The sequence below is a fragment of the Pseudopipra pipra genome, chromosome 5 (genome assembly GCF_036250125.1).
Source record: "Pseudopipra pipra isolate bDixPip1 chromosome 5, bDixPip1.hap1, whole genome shotgun sequence".
Taxonomy (NCBI): domain Eukaryota; kingdom Metazoa; phylum Chordata; class Aves; order Passeriformes; family Pipridae; genus Pseudopipra; species Pseudopipra pipra.
The window spans coordinates 41,892,616-41,911,306 of NC_087553.1; the positions used below are offsets into that span (position 1 = coordinate 41,892,616).

General features: G+C 39.5%; 1 protein-coding gene across 5 annotated transcripts in view; it reads right to left on the reverse strand.

Annotated features, from left to right (window-relative positions):
* Positions 1-578: 578 nt before the first annotated feature.
* The window catches only part of RASSF3 (Ras association domain family member 3), a 110,998-nt gene continuing 92,885 nt past the window's right edge, over positions 579-18,691 (reverse strand). For all 5 annotated transcript variants that reach the window (XM_064655784.1, XM_064655781.1, XM_064655783.1 and 2 more), the window contains 4 exons: positions 6,564-6,671; positions 4,973-5,240; positions 3,797-3,912; positions 579-3,439 (listed from right to left, as the gene is read on the reverse strand). In XM_064655784.1, coding sequence (XP_064511854.1) covers positions 3,290-3,439; positions 3,797-3,912; positions 4,973-5,240; positions 6,564-6,671 — 642 coding nt within the window. In that variant the 3' untranslated portion in view covers positions 579-3,289. The remainder of the gene's footprint in view (positions 3,440-3,796; positions 3,913-4,972; positions 5,241-6,563; positions 6,672-18,691) is intronic.

Consider the following 18,691-nt stretch of genomic DNA (forward strand, 5'->3'; position numbering starts at 1 on the left):
TCTCCTCTGCTGCAGGGCCGCAGTGCCCAGGGAAGCGCCACAGAGACCAAGGTGAGCAGCACAGCAGCTTCCTTCTACCAATTCAATTAGGGAGGATTAAACTGGTTTTGAAATCACAAAATAAGTACCAGAAAATTAAACACATGTTACTGGAGGAAACCACTAAAAAGTCATTAAAGATAAGAAGGAGTGAAATGCGTTTCCTGTGGAGCGCAGACCAGGGTATCACCTCCAGCCCTGCTGTATTCGCCTCGTGTTTCTGTGAGTTTTTTTTTTTTATAGAAGGAAACTTCTGGCCTATGGGGTTTCCCACCCAGCACCACTATGTGCCCATGGCTGCATTCCTTCTGTGGTGGATTCGGCTCCATGAGGGGATCTGAAAATCCTGCCATTGTGAGACAAAACGTGGTGGCCCCATTGCCCTTGGCTCCCCCTTCCTCTTCTTCCAGGCAAACCTTAATTTACAGCTGTGTCTGCCCACAGCATTTATTGCTGCTGTACAAGGAAATCCATTTGGCTTCAAAGCAATCACAACACCAGCATCAGGTAAAGGAAAAACCAAACACACGCCACGAAACTGAGTATTGCCAACTTCAACTTTAATAACTGAACCATCACTTTTTTTGCCATTTCAGTAATAACTTTAAGGGGAATAAAAACTTCCCTACAAAAATAAAACTAAGCTTGTCAAAATTATAAATAGTTTAAATGTTTGTATTTAAAGACATACATTTTAATGTTTCCCTGCATTCCCCCTCCCCCTATCATTTAATCATTCTGGTACCATCATACAATTATATGAAAACAGTTTTGCAACAAAAACTTTGATAGTTCAATTTGATGCTAAAATTAAAAAAAAAAAAGATAAAACTGACAAGGCATGACCATTTCTTTTAAATTAAAGCTGCTGTAATTGCCAGTGTGTAGAACAAAAATGAGAAAAGTTAACCCCACACATGACATCTTACAATAATTAACTGTGGACTAAGACAAAATTAAAATATAAGTTTATTTTGGTCCCCCACCCCCATCCCCTCCACCCCAAATCAAGACTCATAGTGCATACAACACTGATTGAGGTTTTTGGCTAAAGTAAATGCAGATGTGCCTACTTAAAAAGACTGATCGTTTAGTTCAAGTAAAACCAAAAAATTCACATATTTTTATACTCCACTTTTAAACTCAAACAGTGTTTGAATCTGAGCAACAAATGATTCAATATTGACAGTGATTATGTAATAATTACATAGCTGTGGGCAGATACATAAGTAGATGTTAACAATATCCACCGACATGCTGCTGCATTCCTAGAAAAACAAATTGTAACAAAACACAAAAACATTCCCTGAACCATTATAAAGTGTCTCACTTGAAGATAATGTTACTAACTCACACATGCACTACCATGTTACATGTGAAATTAAGAAAACAAACAAGATATGCCTTATATATACTTTATCGTTAGTACTACTCTTAATTTCTCTTAACCCTTTAAAACATTATGATTGTCTCATAAGCTTGCAAATTCTTTTTACCAAAAAAAAAAAAAAATCTGTGAAGAGTTTTTAAAAAATCTTACTAAGGAAAGGAAACAAAGGCACAATTACATCAAATTAGGGGAAGAACAGAAGCATCTTGGAGTTTCACACAGTATCCATTAGATGTCACTAAAGTTTTAACAATTCCTTGGGAATTTAAAACAACTTCTGCTGCTCTTCAATCGTTAGCACTCCTCCACTCCCCCACCCCCCGTATATAACTCATTTCCTCTCTGGCATGATAATGACTGAAGTATCAGTCACTCAAATCTGCCTCATGCTTCTATTGCACACCCACTTCTTTGGTTTCTTTTGAACATGCTTTTTTAGATAAATAACTCTGAAAGACCAACAATTATATTTACACTAAAGTAAGAAGTTTTCTTGCTACATTTTTCCTACTTTTAAATCAAGTAAATCAGCAGTCTGCAGAATTTGGTAAATCAGTTTTTCAATTAAGAGCTTAAAAACTTTAAGGGAAAAACCTTCTGAATTACTAAAAGCATAATAAGCTCAGTCATCAACACAGACTTAATTAAATAAATGTTAATTTTCTGCTGAGCTGGAAATATGAACAAGACATTTTACTTTCTTTGCCTGACTGAGCCTTTAACAAAGAAGCAGAGGAAGTTATTTTTACCTTTCAGATATGATAATTCAAAATTATCCAGCCTAAAAATGGATTGCTGAGCCAGAGGAAAGATCTGACTTTAAAAATAAAGACCAAATGCATCTGTAGTTGTAGCTTATGTCTGAACACTCACTAGGATGGGTATTTCTCACAGAGTTATCTGAGACATGGACCGTTTTTCAGAATTCAAGTAAGCAGCTTTTTAGCTTGTCCACACTTTTCAAACCCCCACTATGCGTTTATGGAACCCGCTTCTCCAATAGTGACTTGTATGTGCAGCTTCATTTCCATTCTTACTTAGCTTTTGCTTCTCATTCCTTCCCACTATTTCTATTATCTTTATTTCTTTTCCAGTGTGGATTTACACAGTTAAAAACCATACACTTATTCACAATATTATAAGCATCCTAAAACTTTAACCTTGTAGAATTAGTATTTTAACTTCCTCTGTGTAAATACTATTTCCATTTAAAACCAGTCTTCTCCTCTGTCAGCTTCTACAGTTCTCCTCCCTCAACTCTTACCTTCTTTCCAACTTTCTCTTTACCTTCTCCAGAAAGGCCACTTGAAAGCTTTCCACAAATTTCACAGTACAAACCACAAGATCTCGTGAGCCTTTCATCTATAACAGTTCTCTCACAAATTATACAGTAACTATCTGAAAACAGAAAGGTAGTGCAAATCAATTTCATCTGAAAGATAGTTCTCCAACTAATTCTCATTCAGATGGTTTTAATTTTTTTTAACCCATCAATTTGCACATCCTTACTTGTAAAGCTACCATTAAGCAAAGAAGAAAAAAAAAATCTTATTTCATAGCATCCTAGAAAATTGCTTACAGTTTCACAGCTTGCACCAAGGTAACTTGGAAAACTCTCTAGGAACACAGAGGATTGCAAACTGATGTACAAACATGCAGAATCCCTTACTTGCGGGTGCAAGATGCTAAGTGACCTGGCTTATGGAACTAAGTCTATAGCAAAATTCAGGTACCCTGGCATCATAAAACAGTCTTCTGAATAAGGAAAACTACTCTCTGCTGCTCTTTGTACGTTGGGTTTGGCATGCTATACTGACATTTGGTAGCGTGCATTTTTCCTGAGTGTCCTTTGGCCCCCTTTTAACCAGGTTTAAACACTCCTCGAAGGGCTTCTTCAAGTTTGCCTCTGTAAGCTGCGTAACGGTTCTTTAAGATCTGCAGTTGGTCGTTTTCCTCTTTGTCCAGTATACGCAAGAAGTTTTGCAGTTCAGGAATACTGAAAGCTTCCCACTGGAAAGACAAAAAGCGAAAAGAATGGATGAGATGAACAGGAAATACACAAGATACAGTATTTTTAAACAAAACACTCAAAAAAATTTCAAGCTGGAACAGTAATGGGCACCCCTCCTTGCACCCCTTAGGGAATCGGAAAACATTTTACTCTTTTAAATATTTTTCTGTTCTGCAAGTAACAACACATCAGTCTAACTACAAATGAAATGTTTGCAAAAGGCACCAAGTAAATTAACAAGAAAAAAACCCCAAAATCTGTTTCCAAGAAGTGGATTGCCTTGTCAGCACGGACCAAACAGAAGCCCATCCATGAAATTACAGAAGCCCACCGAACCAGCACGGGTGTTGACATACCATGACTTCTCCAGTTTCATGCTCACGTAGAACAAAACTGAGCATTTCTGTTCTGGGGCCTGCCACCAAGCGCAGGTAGAGGGGATGTTCTCTGTCTGACAGCTTGCATGTATAAACTGCAGGAGAAGGAAATCACAGTAATTATCATCTTTACCAACCATGTTTCAAACAGTTTGAATGACTAACACTAGCTAAAGTTAGAAAACTTTGGAGATATGCATGGGTAGCCACAAAATTTACACTTTGTATGTGTTAGTCTACATAACGGTTTTGAGCAAATGAGTTTCAGGGAAGAGCTGAGCAGGTGATTGATGGTGACAGTGCAACACTGCATTCACATAGGAATGAAATGGCCTCCAGTCAACACAATACACCGTCTGAATACATGCAGGGCAGGGGAAAAAAAATAAACAGCACAAGAAAAAAATACAACACAGATCTGTTGCTATATCTAAGCTTTTAGACATCGGAGCTGCAGGAACACCATTCTGATACTTTTTTCTCTTAAAAATCTCACACACAAAGTCTAAAAGACAACTCCGCCTGCCTGACATGGTTGGTGTGACTTGACAGCCAGAAACATCTGGACTCCTGAAACTGCTCTCAATGTCCATGGAAGAAGGTGGATTCTAAGTGCAAGAAAACAATGTTGGCAAAACGCACCTTTCCCTAAACACACCTATTCCATCTTCTTGTCTTCCCAGTAACAACATACAACAAACCCCTAACAGCAGCCAGTGAACTGGGAGAGCCATGTGCACTAACTGACACTCAGCACCTCGAGAGCTGTCTGCCAGTGCAAGGATCTCAGGCTCCTCAGACACCGGGGTTTCTTTTTTTAAAAATCTATCCTGTAATTTAATCTCACAACTCTGCAGTGTATAAGGCTAGCTGGAAGTTAGAGTCTTATAACGGGGCATAAAATAAAATGGACTTCCAGACACAGGAGATCTGTGTAAATGTTTTGACAGGTGACTTTGTCTCTTGGGAATTATCCTGAAACATCCCCAAATCATTTACTCTGTTACACATGCTACTTTTCATAAGGAAAAAAAGAGTGGGACTGTCACCTCCATTTATCTGAGTCCTTCCACCTGGCTTATTTCAAGTATTACTATAGCACAACTCCCTCACCAAGCCCCTCCACTACTGAAATGCCACAAGCTTGGCTTATACCTTGATCTTCCTTGTGACAGCGTTTATAAAGTGCAAACTTCGCAGGGTTGTCAGCCACAAAGAACTTTTTGAGCAAGGCCTCGATAACTTCACGCACAGTGTTGGTGCTGCTGATGTGCAGGGTATTCACGCAGCCATCCGGCAAGTAAAAAGCAGTTTCATTATTGCTGTGAGCACACCTCCCCTGGCTCTGGGAAGACTGCACAGTGATTGGTCTGCATAGTTCCATCTGGACTTTGATGAAGCCAGTGTAAATCCCATTTGCGTTCTGCAGCAGAAAGAAAGTACTCGACTGTTAAAACAAGCAATGACCGATTGTGACGTAACAGTGGAGCAGGCAGATTAAAAAACTCGTAGTGAAGAGAATTTAAATGCCACTGCAATACATGACATCTCACAGGAAAGGTATTGTTTCAGTAATTCAGTTCTTCTTTCTGGTTTATCTGCTGAATATTAATTTTTCTTACTGAATATTACTTTTTTTCTTATTAATAACTGTTGAATTCTAATAATATTAGGACCTCATCAAGCAAAAGATATGACAAACTAGTGGTAAGTTTTCACATTAGGAGAGAACTATGAAGTGAAAAAGACCATTAAACCCATCTTTAACAGATTTTGTGCAGAAATACAGAAATTATCTCCGACGTTTTAGCTGCGCTTGTCAACTTTAAAGCCTTTAACTGCTCAAATCCTGTTGCAATTGAAAAAAAAAACCAACCCAGAATAAATGCCAATCAACACGTGAAATTATTTATTTCCAGTTGCTTCTGAAAGACAAAACCGATCAAACCTTACTGAGCCAGAAAGGTTTGGACAATCTGGTTTTAAGCATAGTAAGTCCTGATCCACATGGAAGCACATAACAAAAATTTTTTTAGTTCATAGTCATATTTATATGGTCTAGGATATAACAGAATTTTATAATTTCCATATACACCCACAGGAATACAGACAGTGTAACAACTGAGTAACAGCTTGTTAGGCAGATAGATGTGAGTTTTATTAGTATGGTCTTCAGTAGGCTGGACTGAGTATTTGACCTGGTTCACAATCCTTGGAAATGAGAAGTCTTATGTATTCCAGTCCATATTGTCTGTGTCCTGGGGGCAGGGGGAAAGTCTCCTCATGCTGAAAACCTCTATGACTACTCTGAAAATTAAGTCTCCTGTAATAAATAATGCATATTTCAACTTTCTTCATTGGTTGAGCATCTTGATCGGAGAGATACCAACAAAAATTTATCTACACAAACAAGATAAATGTATCTCTATTTTTACCATCTGAGCATTTTAATCTAACAAATTTACTTCTTAGTGTCAACTGACAGTTTATTTCAAACACGTTTCAAATTACATTCATTTGTTTTTACTACAATTTGTTTTGATCCATATAAAAGAATTACATGAATAAGAACATTTTGGACATGAGATTTAATTTCCAGAATCTAAGGGAATGTCTCTTACAAAATCACTAAAACAGAGACAGTTTGATATGTAAGATGCTGATACTAAAATGATTCACAATGTGCTACAAAGTTACAGCTCAATTGCTCCTATTAAAAATTACAGGAATTCTATGCAAAACTTACCAAGGTCATCTTTAATTTATCGGTGACAGATGAATTATAGCTTTGTATCTTCTCTTTAACTTCTTCTTTACTGAGATAAACATGAGGTTCCCTCTCCTTCTGAACATCCTTCAAAAACAAAAGAGGCAGCAGTTTTAGAAAACAAAATAAAAGCAATTATTTTAAGATTTTGGATATGACCATTCTTAGTCCAAGTGGTAATTATTCCACAGAGGTTCAACATAACACTAATTAGCTGTACAGCAACATAAAGGATTAACCCATTAACCAAATCAAACACAACACTTGGACTGAAGGGAGATGGTTAAATCAACACACCCAAAAGACACTTGTGCCCTTTTTTGCCAGCTGTTTTCATTCAAATATTAGCAGCAGTGTACAAAACAGCTCAGCTCATTTTATGGCTTGATTTGTTCATGTCAATGCCACGCCATACTGTTAAGAACACTGCTACAATTTTCATGAGATATTAGTTGGTATATCTGAATCAGTAGCTATTTCTGAACAAATGAAGAGTACATATGAAAACAACAGCATGTATTAAATAAGTAACACCAACAATCCCAGCATGTGGCAACAACACCATAGCATCCCTGAATTCCAAGGCGACAGGGTCACTGCCTACAACGTGAACCATCACAAGTAACTCTCCAGATACAAAATGTTACACCAATTTCATGTTTTTTCCATGGAGGGAAGGCCTATTGAGATTTTTCAACTGCTGCTTTTACGAGGTTGCTATGGATTTTACTTGCAGCATTAAAACAAATCCCTAGAACTGGATTTTTTCCAAACAAACATTTGTTCCCAATCCATACTCCTGCAGCAAACCAGTGTTATAAATACACTCCGGTTTGTACCACTAGCACAAATGCCATATATAGTATGAAAGAGTTTCAGCTCTCAGCTTTAATGATTTAAGACTTCTCTTAGAAAAGGAGAAGCTTTGAAGAACCTTTACGCTTTCAAAAAGAACATCTGAATATTCATTCACTCTATGGACAAACAGCTGAGTCACAGTGTTCCATCTGTCCTCACAAGCACATCCCAGCAGAGCTTATCCTGAGAAAGGATTTCCCTGACTTCAGTGGCCAGTCTTGTATCACAGTCTACTGGACACTACTCGGCACACATCTTTGCAGGCACTTCAGTTTGCCAGCACAACCTCGAAGATGAGCACATCCTGCTGTGGCATTGGAAGCTTCCACTTACCAGAAAGAATCTGCAGAACTTTTTATGTCTCCTAATTTAAAACCAGCTACTTTTAGCTCTTCTGGGTTTAGTTTTTCTTTTCCTATATGGCATTTCACTAAATGACATGCTGGAGCAGACTTTTTTCCCATAGCTATAAAAAGAAAGGTGTGGTCTGAATGGGGAACTGCAAGTCAGAAACCCTGAATTCTGATCTGAGCTCAGATACTGATTTCCTGCATGACACAGAGAACATACCTTTATTTCACAGATAAGGAAACCAAGGCAAAAAAGAACACTAGTGAAATACAACTCTCCTATTAGTTCCTTAAGCACAACTCTAAGATTGTGTAGCATCTTGCACAGTTGCCAGATCCCACCTAATATATTACAAATACCAGATTACTGAACGTATTCAGAATTCAAATCTCTATTCTTGGTAGAGAAATGAAGCCTTCTTGCTCTTTTATTTTTCACCTTCCCCCTCCCCAAAACTGCCGTAACAAGGACAGACACAGCCCCACCTAAACTGCCCACTTCATCTCTCCAAAGGCTATTATAGCTTTGTAGTATTTTATTCAGGGGGAAACAAAGCAGCCACAGAAGGAAAAAAAGAAGTGGATGCTAAAGGGACAGGAAACAGTCTGCAGGCCTCTGGCATTGGCATATGATGCATTTCAAGAACTGAAGCTTTAACTTGGAACGTTCCTACTCTGTCTAACCGCAGACAAACCCCTTCATATAGATACCAGCCAAGACTCACCTCTCAGAGACAAGCACATTGTGGAGTACATCCCTCTCCAATCTGTTAATACTACTGATATCGAACTTCCAATAATGGACACCTCAGTTTTAATATTTATTATTAATTCTGATAATATTTATTATTATTCTGATTGTTCAAGCAGGTACCTACCCTGTTGGAGCCGACTGTCACCATGCTTACTGAAGTCATCCACAACATCCACTATCATCAAGCAAAAACACTAACCAGGAAAGAGGAAGAAACTCACCTTTCCTGTGTTCAAATCTCAAACTTTGTATAAGAAGAAATAACTAACAAATAAACAACCAGTTCCATTAACTTCTGTGCACCTTGAAGTTTAATTTCACAAAAAGGACTTTTATCAACTTAGATGACAAAAACAATCTATTGCCTTTAATGGCAATGGCATAGGGTAAGTTCACAAGACTGACAGCTGGGTATTAAAACAAACAAACAAACAAACAAACCCCCAAAAACCAAACAAACAATCCCACCTTGGTGAATTAGTAAGTACAAACAGACAGCAAGAAACTTTCTCCTGTTTTCATACAAGAGAGTTTTCAGGTACATTTCTGTTCTCCCAAGATGACATATTTTTCTAACAAAGTGACAGATATTTGGTCTGGTTGGAAAAGACACAAGCCCATGAGACCACTCTAGTCCTGGGCCTTGCCATGGAACCAGCCATGACAAGCAAAACCCAAGCACAGCACCCAAGCAAGCTAATTTCCAACAGACTTGCTCTGGTGATGACTTGCAGTCAACCCTGTCAGGTGTGGCTCTGCCTATGGGTCGTGGGGCATCACCGGTGCAGCCGTCATTCACTCACTCAACTGAGTTAGACATGATTCCATACTTAAAACATACCACAGGAATTTCCACCTTCTTGCAGTGGCACTAGAGGCTGGGCAATTTTGGCAAAGCTTAATTAAGCACACAGAAAACACGTCTCTGTGTTTACGCAAGAGCTGAGAGTACCTCCTTCTGAGCTATAACTCATTTTCTGAACAACCAAAGCCTGTGCCTCGACTAATTTTAACAGCATGTAGATTATATAAACATATGAACTAAATACAAAGAAGGGCTACAGGGATTAAAACAAATAAATAGAGCCAAAATCATTCAAGAAAAACACTATACATAATAGGCAGAAACAGTGTTTACCTTAATCATAATTTTCATCCTAGTCCACCATCTCTGACCATCAAGACCACTGACAGCAAACAGTGAAGCTACGTGTCCCAGGACACAAAACAGCTTGATGGCCACTGGAAACCTAAGCCTGAGATCTTCATTAATTAATTTGGAGATACCCTCCTGCTCCCAAACAAAAGCTCAAAACACTCCAACTGCTCACACATCAAGACACATAACTTCAACCAAGCAAACAAAAACTCCTCACTAGCTAGACACCAGCACTTACAGAAAAATCACATTGCTGTCACACAGTTTACTGTCCCACATGACTGCTGTCAAGTGAAAGCCAACAAAAGAACACCTCACTAGGTTTATTATGATCAAGAAAGCCTCAGCCCACCATGATTCACTGGGTCAGCTGCTCTTAGTGGGTATTATTAAGCAGAACACACAGATTTGAGGCACCTGTGTATTCAAATTTTTCCCAATTATATTTAACCAACGTGCAAAGAGAAGCTGACAAGATGTTATACAGGTTTTTTTTCCTCCAACTTTCCTGGAGCTGAATTGCTCTCAGTATATGCTGGCACTTAAATTTTGACATACAGCTTTGTTTAGCCATGTTAGAAGTTAAAATATGTAAGTCTTCTTCCACCAGCATACTTAGGTGGGTGGAGAAAGACTTGGCAACTCATTTTCCACAGGAAATAACAGATCCTTCATATCAGGACCCACTAAAAGAAAAGTCATCCTCTGCTAACTTGCTTCTGTCTAACAGATTAAATTCCACTTTGTTATCTCAGGAGGTAAATGTATTACTCGTGAAGACCTTGAGTCATCCAATACAACAGCAGAGTAACAGCAGTAATTAATTAATCTCTACCATGCTTTACAATGTGCTTCTAACACCTTGCTCTTGGAATGGCTACCAAGCGGTTGAAGCCACACCTGCTCGGGGTGCAACTACAGGGAATGCCATTACTCACTCCAAAGTCAGCTGTTTGAAACAAAGGAGCCTGGGCATTTTGGAGGGGAGATATGGCACAGCTTCTTGAAGTCAGTTGCACTGCTGAGGCGCGAGGGGAGCGCGATTCAGCTCTAGGCCGATTCAGATGCAGCTGATTCATCTCCGGCTCCCTACAAAACGCCCAGCACACACGCCTCACAATGCCTGTATGCTGGGAATTGTGAAATGTCTTTCTTCAAAAGTTAGGCCCGGTGATGAGTTTCCTAACCACAGATCCTTGCATATGTCACAGCAGCAGAGTGAAGTATAAGCACAACCAGCAGAGCAGTTCACACTGTGTCTTCCGTCAGCCAAGACCTAGACACTGCTGGGATTAACAACAGCACTTCCAGGTGCTACTGTTCAAACAATGAACTTACTCTATAAAACAATGCACAAACTTTTCAATGTTATTTTTGTAAAAATAAAATAAAATATATAGAACTGAAGCTAAGTGTGACTCTTCTATCACTTAGACAAATTATACTCTCAGTAATGTCTGCCATGTTTCCCTTTCTCTACCAGGCCCAACTAAGTGTTTTCCCCATCAGAACTCCTAGTCTCCTTCCATTCCCTGCTCCTCATGTAATCTGCTACTTCCTCAGCCCAGCACAAATATAGAAGATAAAAACTAATCTCAAGGAGACAGTTGAATACATGAGAATCCATACAGATAAGGACCAAAACAGTAATTCTAGTCCGAGCCACTAACTTTTACGAAAATCATGCTGTCCTTTCCAGCACTTAAGAGTGCACACCACTGGCAGCCATTTGTATAAAAGCCATTTCTCAGGTCAACCAAAGCAGCATTTATTCTCAAATGAAATTCCTCACCAACAGCTGCCAGTAAGAGGGAAATGAGGCAAGTGCTTTCATTTTCCCAAGGGGAATAGCCGGTCTTTCATTAGAGCTCATGATGCAATGCCTCTTCACAGTTGAGCTTCCTCTCAACAAAAAGGGCAGAAAATGTTTTTTCTTTATCACCTCCACCCCCCATGCTCATCCCATTTATTGTAGCGCAGATGTTTAGAGAAGCAGCACTCTCTTTTCAAACATTTACGCTCAGTGCAAAGCCCTAGCTGAGACTAGCTCAGCATGAATCCTCAAGAAACACAACTAAAACTGCACAAATTACAATTAAAGTGAAGTGCAAATCAACTTGTGGTCCCGAAAAAGAAGAATCATATCACATCAGGGACTTCATGAAAGTCCAAGTCTCACGGTTGCTGCCAAACCCTATTCCTTCAGGCAGTAAGAAAGGGTAATAAACTCAACAGCTAGCAATCTGCTATGGGATGAGGCTGAGAAAAGTTCCACAAACAAAGAAAACTCCAAAGCCATGAAGCCTGTTTCCTCAGGATCCTTGCCTTGAGTCAGATGCATGGTTTCCCCAAACTGCTACTGCAGTATTCTATTTATAGAGGGATACAAAAAGAGTCTCTCTCTTCTATCCAACATATTATTTTCAAAAAGCTTCAAGAAATTAGCATTTATTGAGGAATGGGGAACCAAGCTCCTCCTAATACTCTTAATATTTCAGCTTGGAAGACAAAGAAAAATATAATGGATGAAAAGTTAAACCTATCCCTGGAACACATATAAAGTATTTTTATAAAAAATCTGAAGAACCAAAGACCTATGGGAACTCAAGCCAACTTTTAAGACATATCAGAGTTCCTATCTCCAGCTTTCCCATTTATCCCTCATATACAGTGACCATGATTCACTCAGATGAATGAAGATGCCCTGATCTTGCTATAAATTGTGGCCAGGAATAATTTTTGAAATAAAGCACTGAGGGTTTGACAAATGAGAAATGCAGCCTAATACACATTTTTTAAAAAAAGTCTTGTTTAGTCATAAAAATTTCAGCTAGTGCACCCTACTTATATCATGTTTATATTAGAGAAGGGATTTAACTAATGGTGCTATCATACAACAAAGAAAGCCCAACAGAGAATACAGGAAGGAAAATAGAGAAAGGGAATTCTGATCTCAGCTGTTGCTCCTTCTACATTCTCTTTTCTACAGCCTGTCAGCATTCCCACAGGAAAGAAAGAAATTGAAACCTTGCAATTAAACTATTTTGAAACACATTTTGCTTCTCCCTCATCCTAACTTCTAAAGCAGAGCAGCTTTGCCAGTGACAGCAATCTCTCCTTCCACCCTGGGACAAGCCTGAACTTAGGATATGTGCTCTTCCTTCATCTGGAACCCAGGCAGAGACACTGGTCACATCCATCCACAAATAGCCAGTCAGAGACACTAGTAGCCAGAAAGGTATGGAGAAGACCAAATGGGGGCAGGGTAGCCAGGGAGAAGCATTAACATCCAAACAGCTCCAAGCATTGCGCCTTACCACACAGCTGCACCTTGAAATGTTTGCATCCTCCTGAATGGGGTGAGTTTGCTCTCTAGGTCAGGGCAAGGGGAATTTTTCTAACTGGATGGATGTGGGCAGAATAATCTCTGTATCTTCTTGTAATACGTTTGCTTTCTGCACTCAGTAAGATCCAGTTCCCCCAGTGGCACATAGGGCAAGGAAGCAGTCTCTTTTTTAGAAAAACATTTTGTTTTTCTAAGCAGGTTTGGCTGACCTGAATCTTAAACAATTATCCTGACAGTCAGAGAGAGTTCAAGAATAGCCTGCATCATGTGCTCCTGAGGGAGTAAGAGAAGTGGCACTCTCCCAGGTGAGGGGTACGGTGCATCCACTCTGATATTCTGCCTTCAACAGCAGCAAAAACAAAGGCTATTTCAAGCAAGCACGTGAGCCTTTTCTGCAGCCTCTCTGCTGGCATCCACAAGTGTTGTAGAAGGAATTCAGAGGGCACCTCCCTTCCGAGTCTATTTAGTGTCCATTTATGGACATAGGCACTGATGCCTATGCATGCACATAAACCCTTTTTGAACCTGCCAACACTGCCTGTCCCTACACTTCCTGTGGCAGCAAGTTCCAGACATTCATGGCTGGTGTGTGAAGAAGTACTGCCATCTGCTTTAAGCTGATCTTCTACTAAGATTTGGTAAACCACAATCACACACACTTCCTTTTTTTCTTCCCCAAAGTGAGGAGCCTTGAACTCCTTAATCCTTACTAAGGTAGTTGCTCCATCCTCTCAATCATTTTACAGAGGGGTGACCAACTGCAGTAAGCCCTTCCTGGGATGTGGGGACCAGAGCTGCATCACAACTTGTGACATAAGTACACCAAAGCTTAGGTGCTCTTTGTTTACACATCTTGCATGCTACAGGTCTATAAAAATCTTTATCTGTGATACAATGTGAAAAGTCTCCCTTCCAACGCTCTTCCATAGTGGTTAAAGAAATCTCCATGCAACTACCACAGCTTATAATTTTATCATAATTTTACAAGGTACAGGCATTACAGGTAATAAGTTACTTGCAGACTATTTTCAGTTTTTCCACCATGCAGCTAGGCATGCTAATGAAAGCACTGAATGATAAAGTAAAGTATTATGGCTCCTGGCTGACTCCCCTGATGTAAACACTCAGCTGTTTACATGGTGAATATTTTTAAGCAGCAGAGAAACAAATTAAGAACTGTGACTTCCCTTTATTCCTTTTAAGAAATTATTTTCCTTCAAACAGAGGCAATACAAACACAGTTCATATTCAGGCATTGTGAAAGGAAGGTTAGAAAAAGGAAACTATTTATTAGTGACATTAACATTGCTGTTTAAGTTTCATTTAAGTTTATCATGACCTCACCTCTGAAAACCCCTAGTTAAAAACCCTGTCATACCCTACATGGCTGTACTTTAACTATTGGTATGCAACCCAGTTCACAAAAAACCAGTCATCTGTTTAAAGTGAAAACCAACTACACAAATAATAGTAACTGGGGTTTAGCATTACATTTTGTCTGCAAAGACGCTACAGATTTTACACGTATCTGTACATTTTTCCCCCCTCCATATTATGACATATTTTTAAAGAAATATATTACGCGATTTAAAAAAAATTCAACAGCTGTTTCAGTTTTGCACATTTCAGTAAAACTAGATGTAAGAAACATCACAAACAGTAAACCTCCTTCAGGTCTCCTCTCTAGAAAGTGTGAGTTTTATCTGCTGGCTACTTTAGCACATAAGAGATTTAATGAACTAAAATGGATTACCAGTCTCTGTGAATTGTACAACAAAATCAAGCTTTTAACAGACAGTTAGGAAACCAGTTTATACAAAGTATTGTATTGAAAATTAATTAGCATATCTTGAAGGTTAAGTATGGTCTGGAAACCAGTTTATACAAAGTATTGTATTGAAAACTAATTAGTATATCTTGAAGGTTAAGTATGGTCTGGAACCCAGGCTATTAATACAAGTAGCGATCAAACACTGAAGTGGTATTAGCGCTCTGGGTTATTACACCACAGTATTTGCATGTGACCCTGCAATGCAAGAATCCAACATGCTCCATATCCAACAGAAGGCAGGAAGAGGTTGTTTGCAACGACAACCTTCCCAGTCTTCAAATGCAGCTACCTACATTTTACATTAAAATTGGTACTGGAAACCAACCAGCCATTCCTGGGGAAGCACAAGCCCCATGCTAGGCCAAGGCATGCAGGCTTCTCCCTGTGCTTACTGCCAGCACTGTCCACTCTGAGGCAAGCTCAGTCATGGGCCTTGTCTCAGCAGAAGCTGGGCAACGTCCCAGCTTTTGCCAAGTGTGTCAGACACCATTTTATCTTTAAAGCAACATTCCCTTCCTGGGCTCGGTTGGGTAGTTCAAAGATTGTGTCACCAAATTATTTTTTAAGCCTTCTGACAAAATCTGCCCGTATCAAGGAAAGGTAACAACTTCATAACCAGGCCCAGCCTTTGGGCTGGTGTTAGACAGAAATGGTGAGTCTGCACATGGTCACAGTCCCACCAACCAAGTCATTTTTATTTGGATTCGTTCCACTTCAAAGCAATTAAAAAACACAAACCTCAAAAATGCACAGTAACCATTCTCATCGAGGAAACATCATGCAATGCACTGGCTCTTCGGACAACCCTGACAGTTTTCCCTCACTGTGGATACTGCAGTGAAAACAATGTTCAGAAAGAGGTCCAGTCTTCTCAAGAAGATACTGGCCATGGGGAGGATGTAGGGGGGAGTACATTGTTTGAAGAACACACAGTCTTCAAATTCAAAAAGTTACTGTTACTGTCTTTATCAACCTGGCACTGATATCACATTTGAAACTTTTCTGAAAGGAAAAAGCCCTCCTCCACCACACGTGCATCCCAAAACCCCACAAAATTAAGGAAGCACAACTTTTTTTTTTCAAATGAAGTCTGCATTTGAAAGGCCCCAAAAGCCCATAACAATAACCTTGGGGAGGGGGGCTCGGAGACGTTCAAAGTTGTAAGCAATCACTGGTATCTTCAGTAAAATACACAACCTCTAAGCCAAAGTAGCAGAAGTATCTTCTTAGTAGGTTAAATATGATCACAATAAAACCACTGCATGCATTTAAAATCAAGTTATGTAACTGCTGCTTCATATATATATACAAAACAGTAAGCTAAAAACTAACTCTATCTAAAATCCAATAAAGTTTACAGTGACTGTAGCTCTACTTCAAGTTAGGTTTTATTAAGTAAGTCCATAAGAAATATTTTTACACCAATACTACACCTCTCACTGCACTCTACACAGCTTCCACAGAAATATTAAAAAACCAGTCTCTTCAAAGAGGCATCCAAATTAGACATTTCACATAGAACAGACAAAAGGAGGCACTCCTGCAGTCTAGCCTGCATGAAAAATTTCTTTCACACTCCAGAGAATTTGTATCACCTGCCACATTTAATTAACCGTTAAAACTAATGACTGCACCCTTCTGTAAGTCTTTATATTAGCATGTTTTATTAAAAATCTGATAGTATTGAAATGGTATTTCTAAAGCAGCAAACTACAATCATTAGCTTTACCTACTACTGCCTGATCTAATCTGGCAAAAATTCAAGAGAGAGAAGAGGAGAGGGGGCAAACTAGGCAACCATCTCAGTACCACCACCGTGTACTACTGTAGTGTCAAATTAAGTTGACCTTAATGATAGGATTTTACCTCTCCTTTGTATCCCCAGCCTTGAGAGGTCAAATGCTTAAAAATAAAAACCAGAACCCCTTGGCCAATTACCTCTCTCAAGGCTGCACCCTTCGTTCAATTTGACCAGAGTTCCAGTTTGAACTTAGCAAAGCTTCAGAGCTCAGATTTGACTGCTCCTCCAGTAAGAAGGAAAATAAAAGGCTTGAACCAGTCTTAGATTCAACTTCGCTGCAGCTCTCTGGTTAAAGTTATTCCTCTCACCTTGCAGATGATGAATGCAGCAGAGCATTCATGGCTCACACAAGAAGAAACTGGTAAGGGCAGTGGGGGCTGCTGGGCCTTAGCCATTCAGCCCCATGCCACCACCCCAAGGCCATGTCCTGTCAAGATCACATTGATAAGGTGGTACTCGATCCTTAGATCTCTGCATCGTGAGGTAACCGACCAACTGATTCAGCAAGATTATGTCTTGAATAAACTCATTGGCATGGTAATGATAATCTGCTTCTGAGGGGTTTTCAGCTCATTTTTCTATCATCTGTTTTTTGGTTTTTTTTTACTACTCACTCGCACATTTAACAGGCTACCAAGCACTTCAGTTGCAAGCAGAGCGGGACTGACAAAGGGACAAGGTTTCCTTAAAACTCCTACATTCTCTAAAAAGACAGATGAGACATATGATTGGCATTACAAAAACTGAAAACTCCCACCAACTTATTTGTTTCAACCCTTTTTGCAAAAATATGCTTGCTGCCCAGTTTCAGTATGAATTTATTTTACAGAACACACACATTTATTTCTTACAAATGAATCTAGATGCCTTCCATGCTGGGCCAATTTAAAAGATAACTGCTTTTAGCCAAATGCCTGCTCCTCTGCTGGATGCTACCACTGTCTAAGAAACCAGTGTTAGCAGTCACAGTCCAGCAACAGACTCCTTTCTTAATTAGAATGAACATGGTAATTTTTTTCTTTTTACAGGTGAAAAAGAACAGGATAAACAAATTGAAAACAGAAGAATTAGCAAAGGTTTTATTTCTTTCTGGTACCTTCAGGCACAGGTCCCAGCTTACCCAAACACTGTGCTAGCCTGATGCCATGTGTCAGCAGACAGTTTATTCCATTAACATCTCCAGTGCTGATCTGAGCATGCTGCTCATCAACTCACAAATTCTGTACCAGGGCAGACAATTCCGTAGTAGCGAATCACTTCAGAATTACATGACAATTGTTACACTCAGACTTTTTTTTTTTAATGACATCAATAAGAGTGGGGTGATACCAGTCCTAGTTAGATCAGTGCTGACAGGATACAGTGGAGAGAGAACAGCGCAGGAGGTCACAACAGGTAGGCATTCAAGGGAGGTGTGAACAGAAGACTTCAGAACACGGTTAACGAATATCCCACTGGAAAAGCTGGATAAACAAACTCTCCTTCTGAGGAAAGGTCTGGAGACCAGCAATTAGGCTGCACTGGAGATCAGGGCTTGCTTATAACCTGATGCTATGGCCCAACTCCAAACACAAGTTATTTTGCCATCCTGGAGAATAGTCACCAGGAAACCAGAGAAGGGGGAAAAAAGTTTACATGCTTTGTTCTTAAGCAGCAATTGGGTGTTGACTTTACAACAAAAAGTTCAAAAGTCGTTCTTTTTTCCTTTCCAAACAGCTATTTCCCTGCTTTTATGGGCAGGATGTTACAGGCACAAGGAAGCGCTGCCTACTCCACCTTTCCTTAAGCCTGACTTCTGTTTCAGGAAATGTAATTATGAAGCTCATGAAGGTATGAGATCTGTTAGAGCTGATATTCATTTCAGGTGGAAGCAGAAGAGAGTCTGGTAGAATTTCTCATTAAAAAAACCTATCCTGATTAAAGAGAATAGGGATAATCAGTACTCACCACACCCTCTGAGAAAACACTCTTAGAAGACAGGACACATTAAAAAGGATGGGCCACCTTA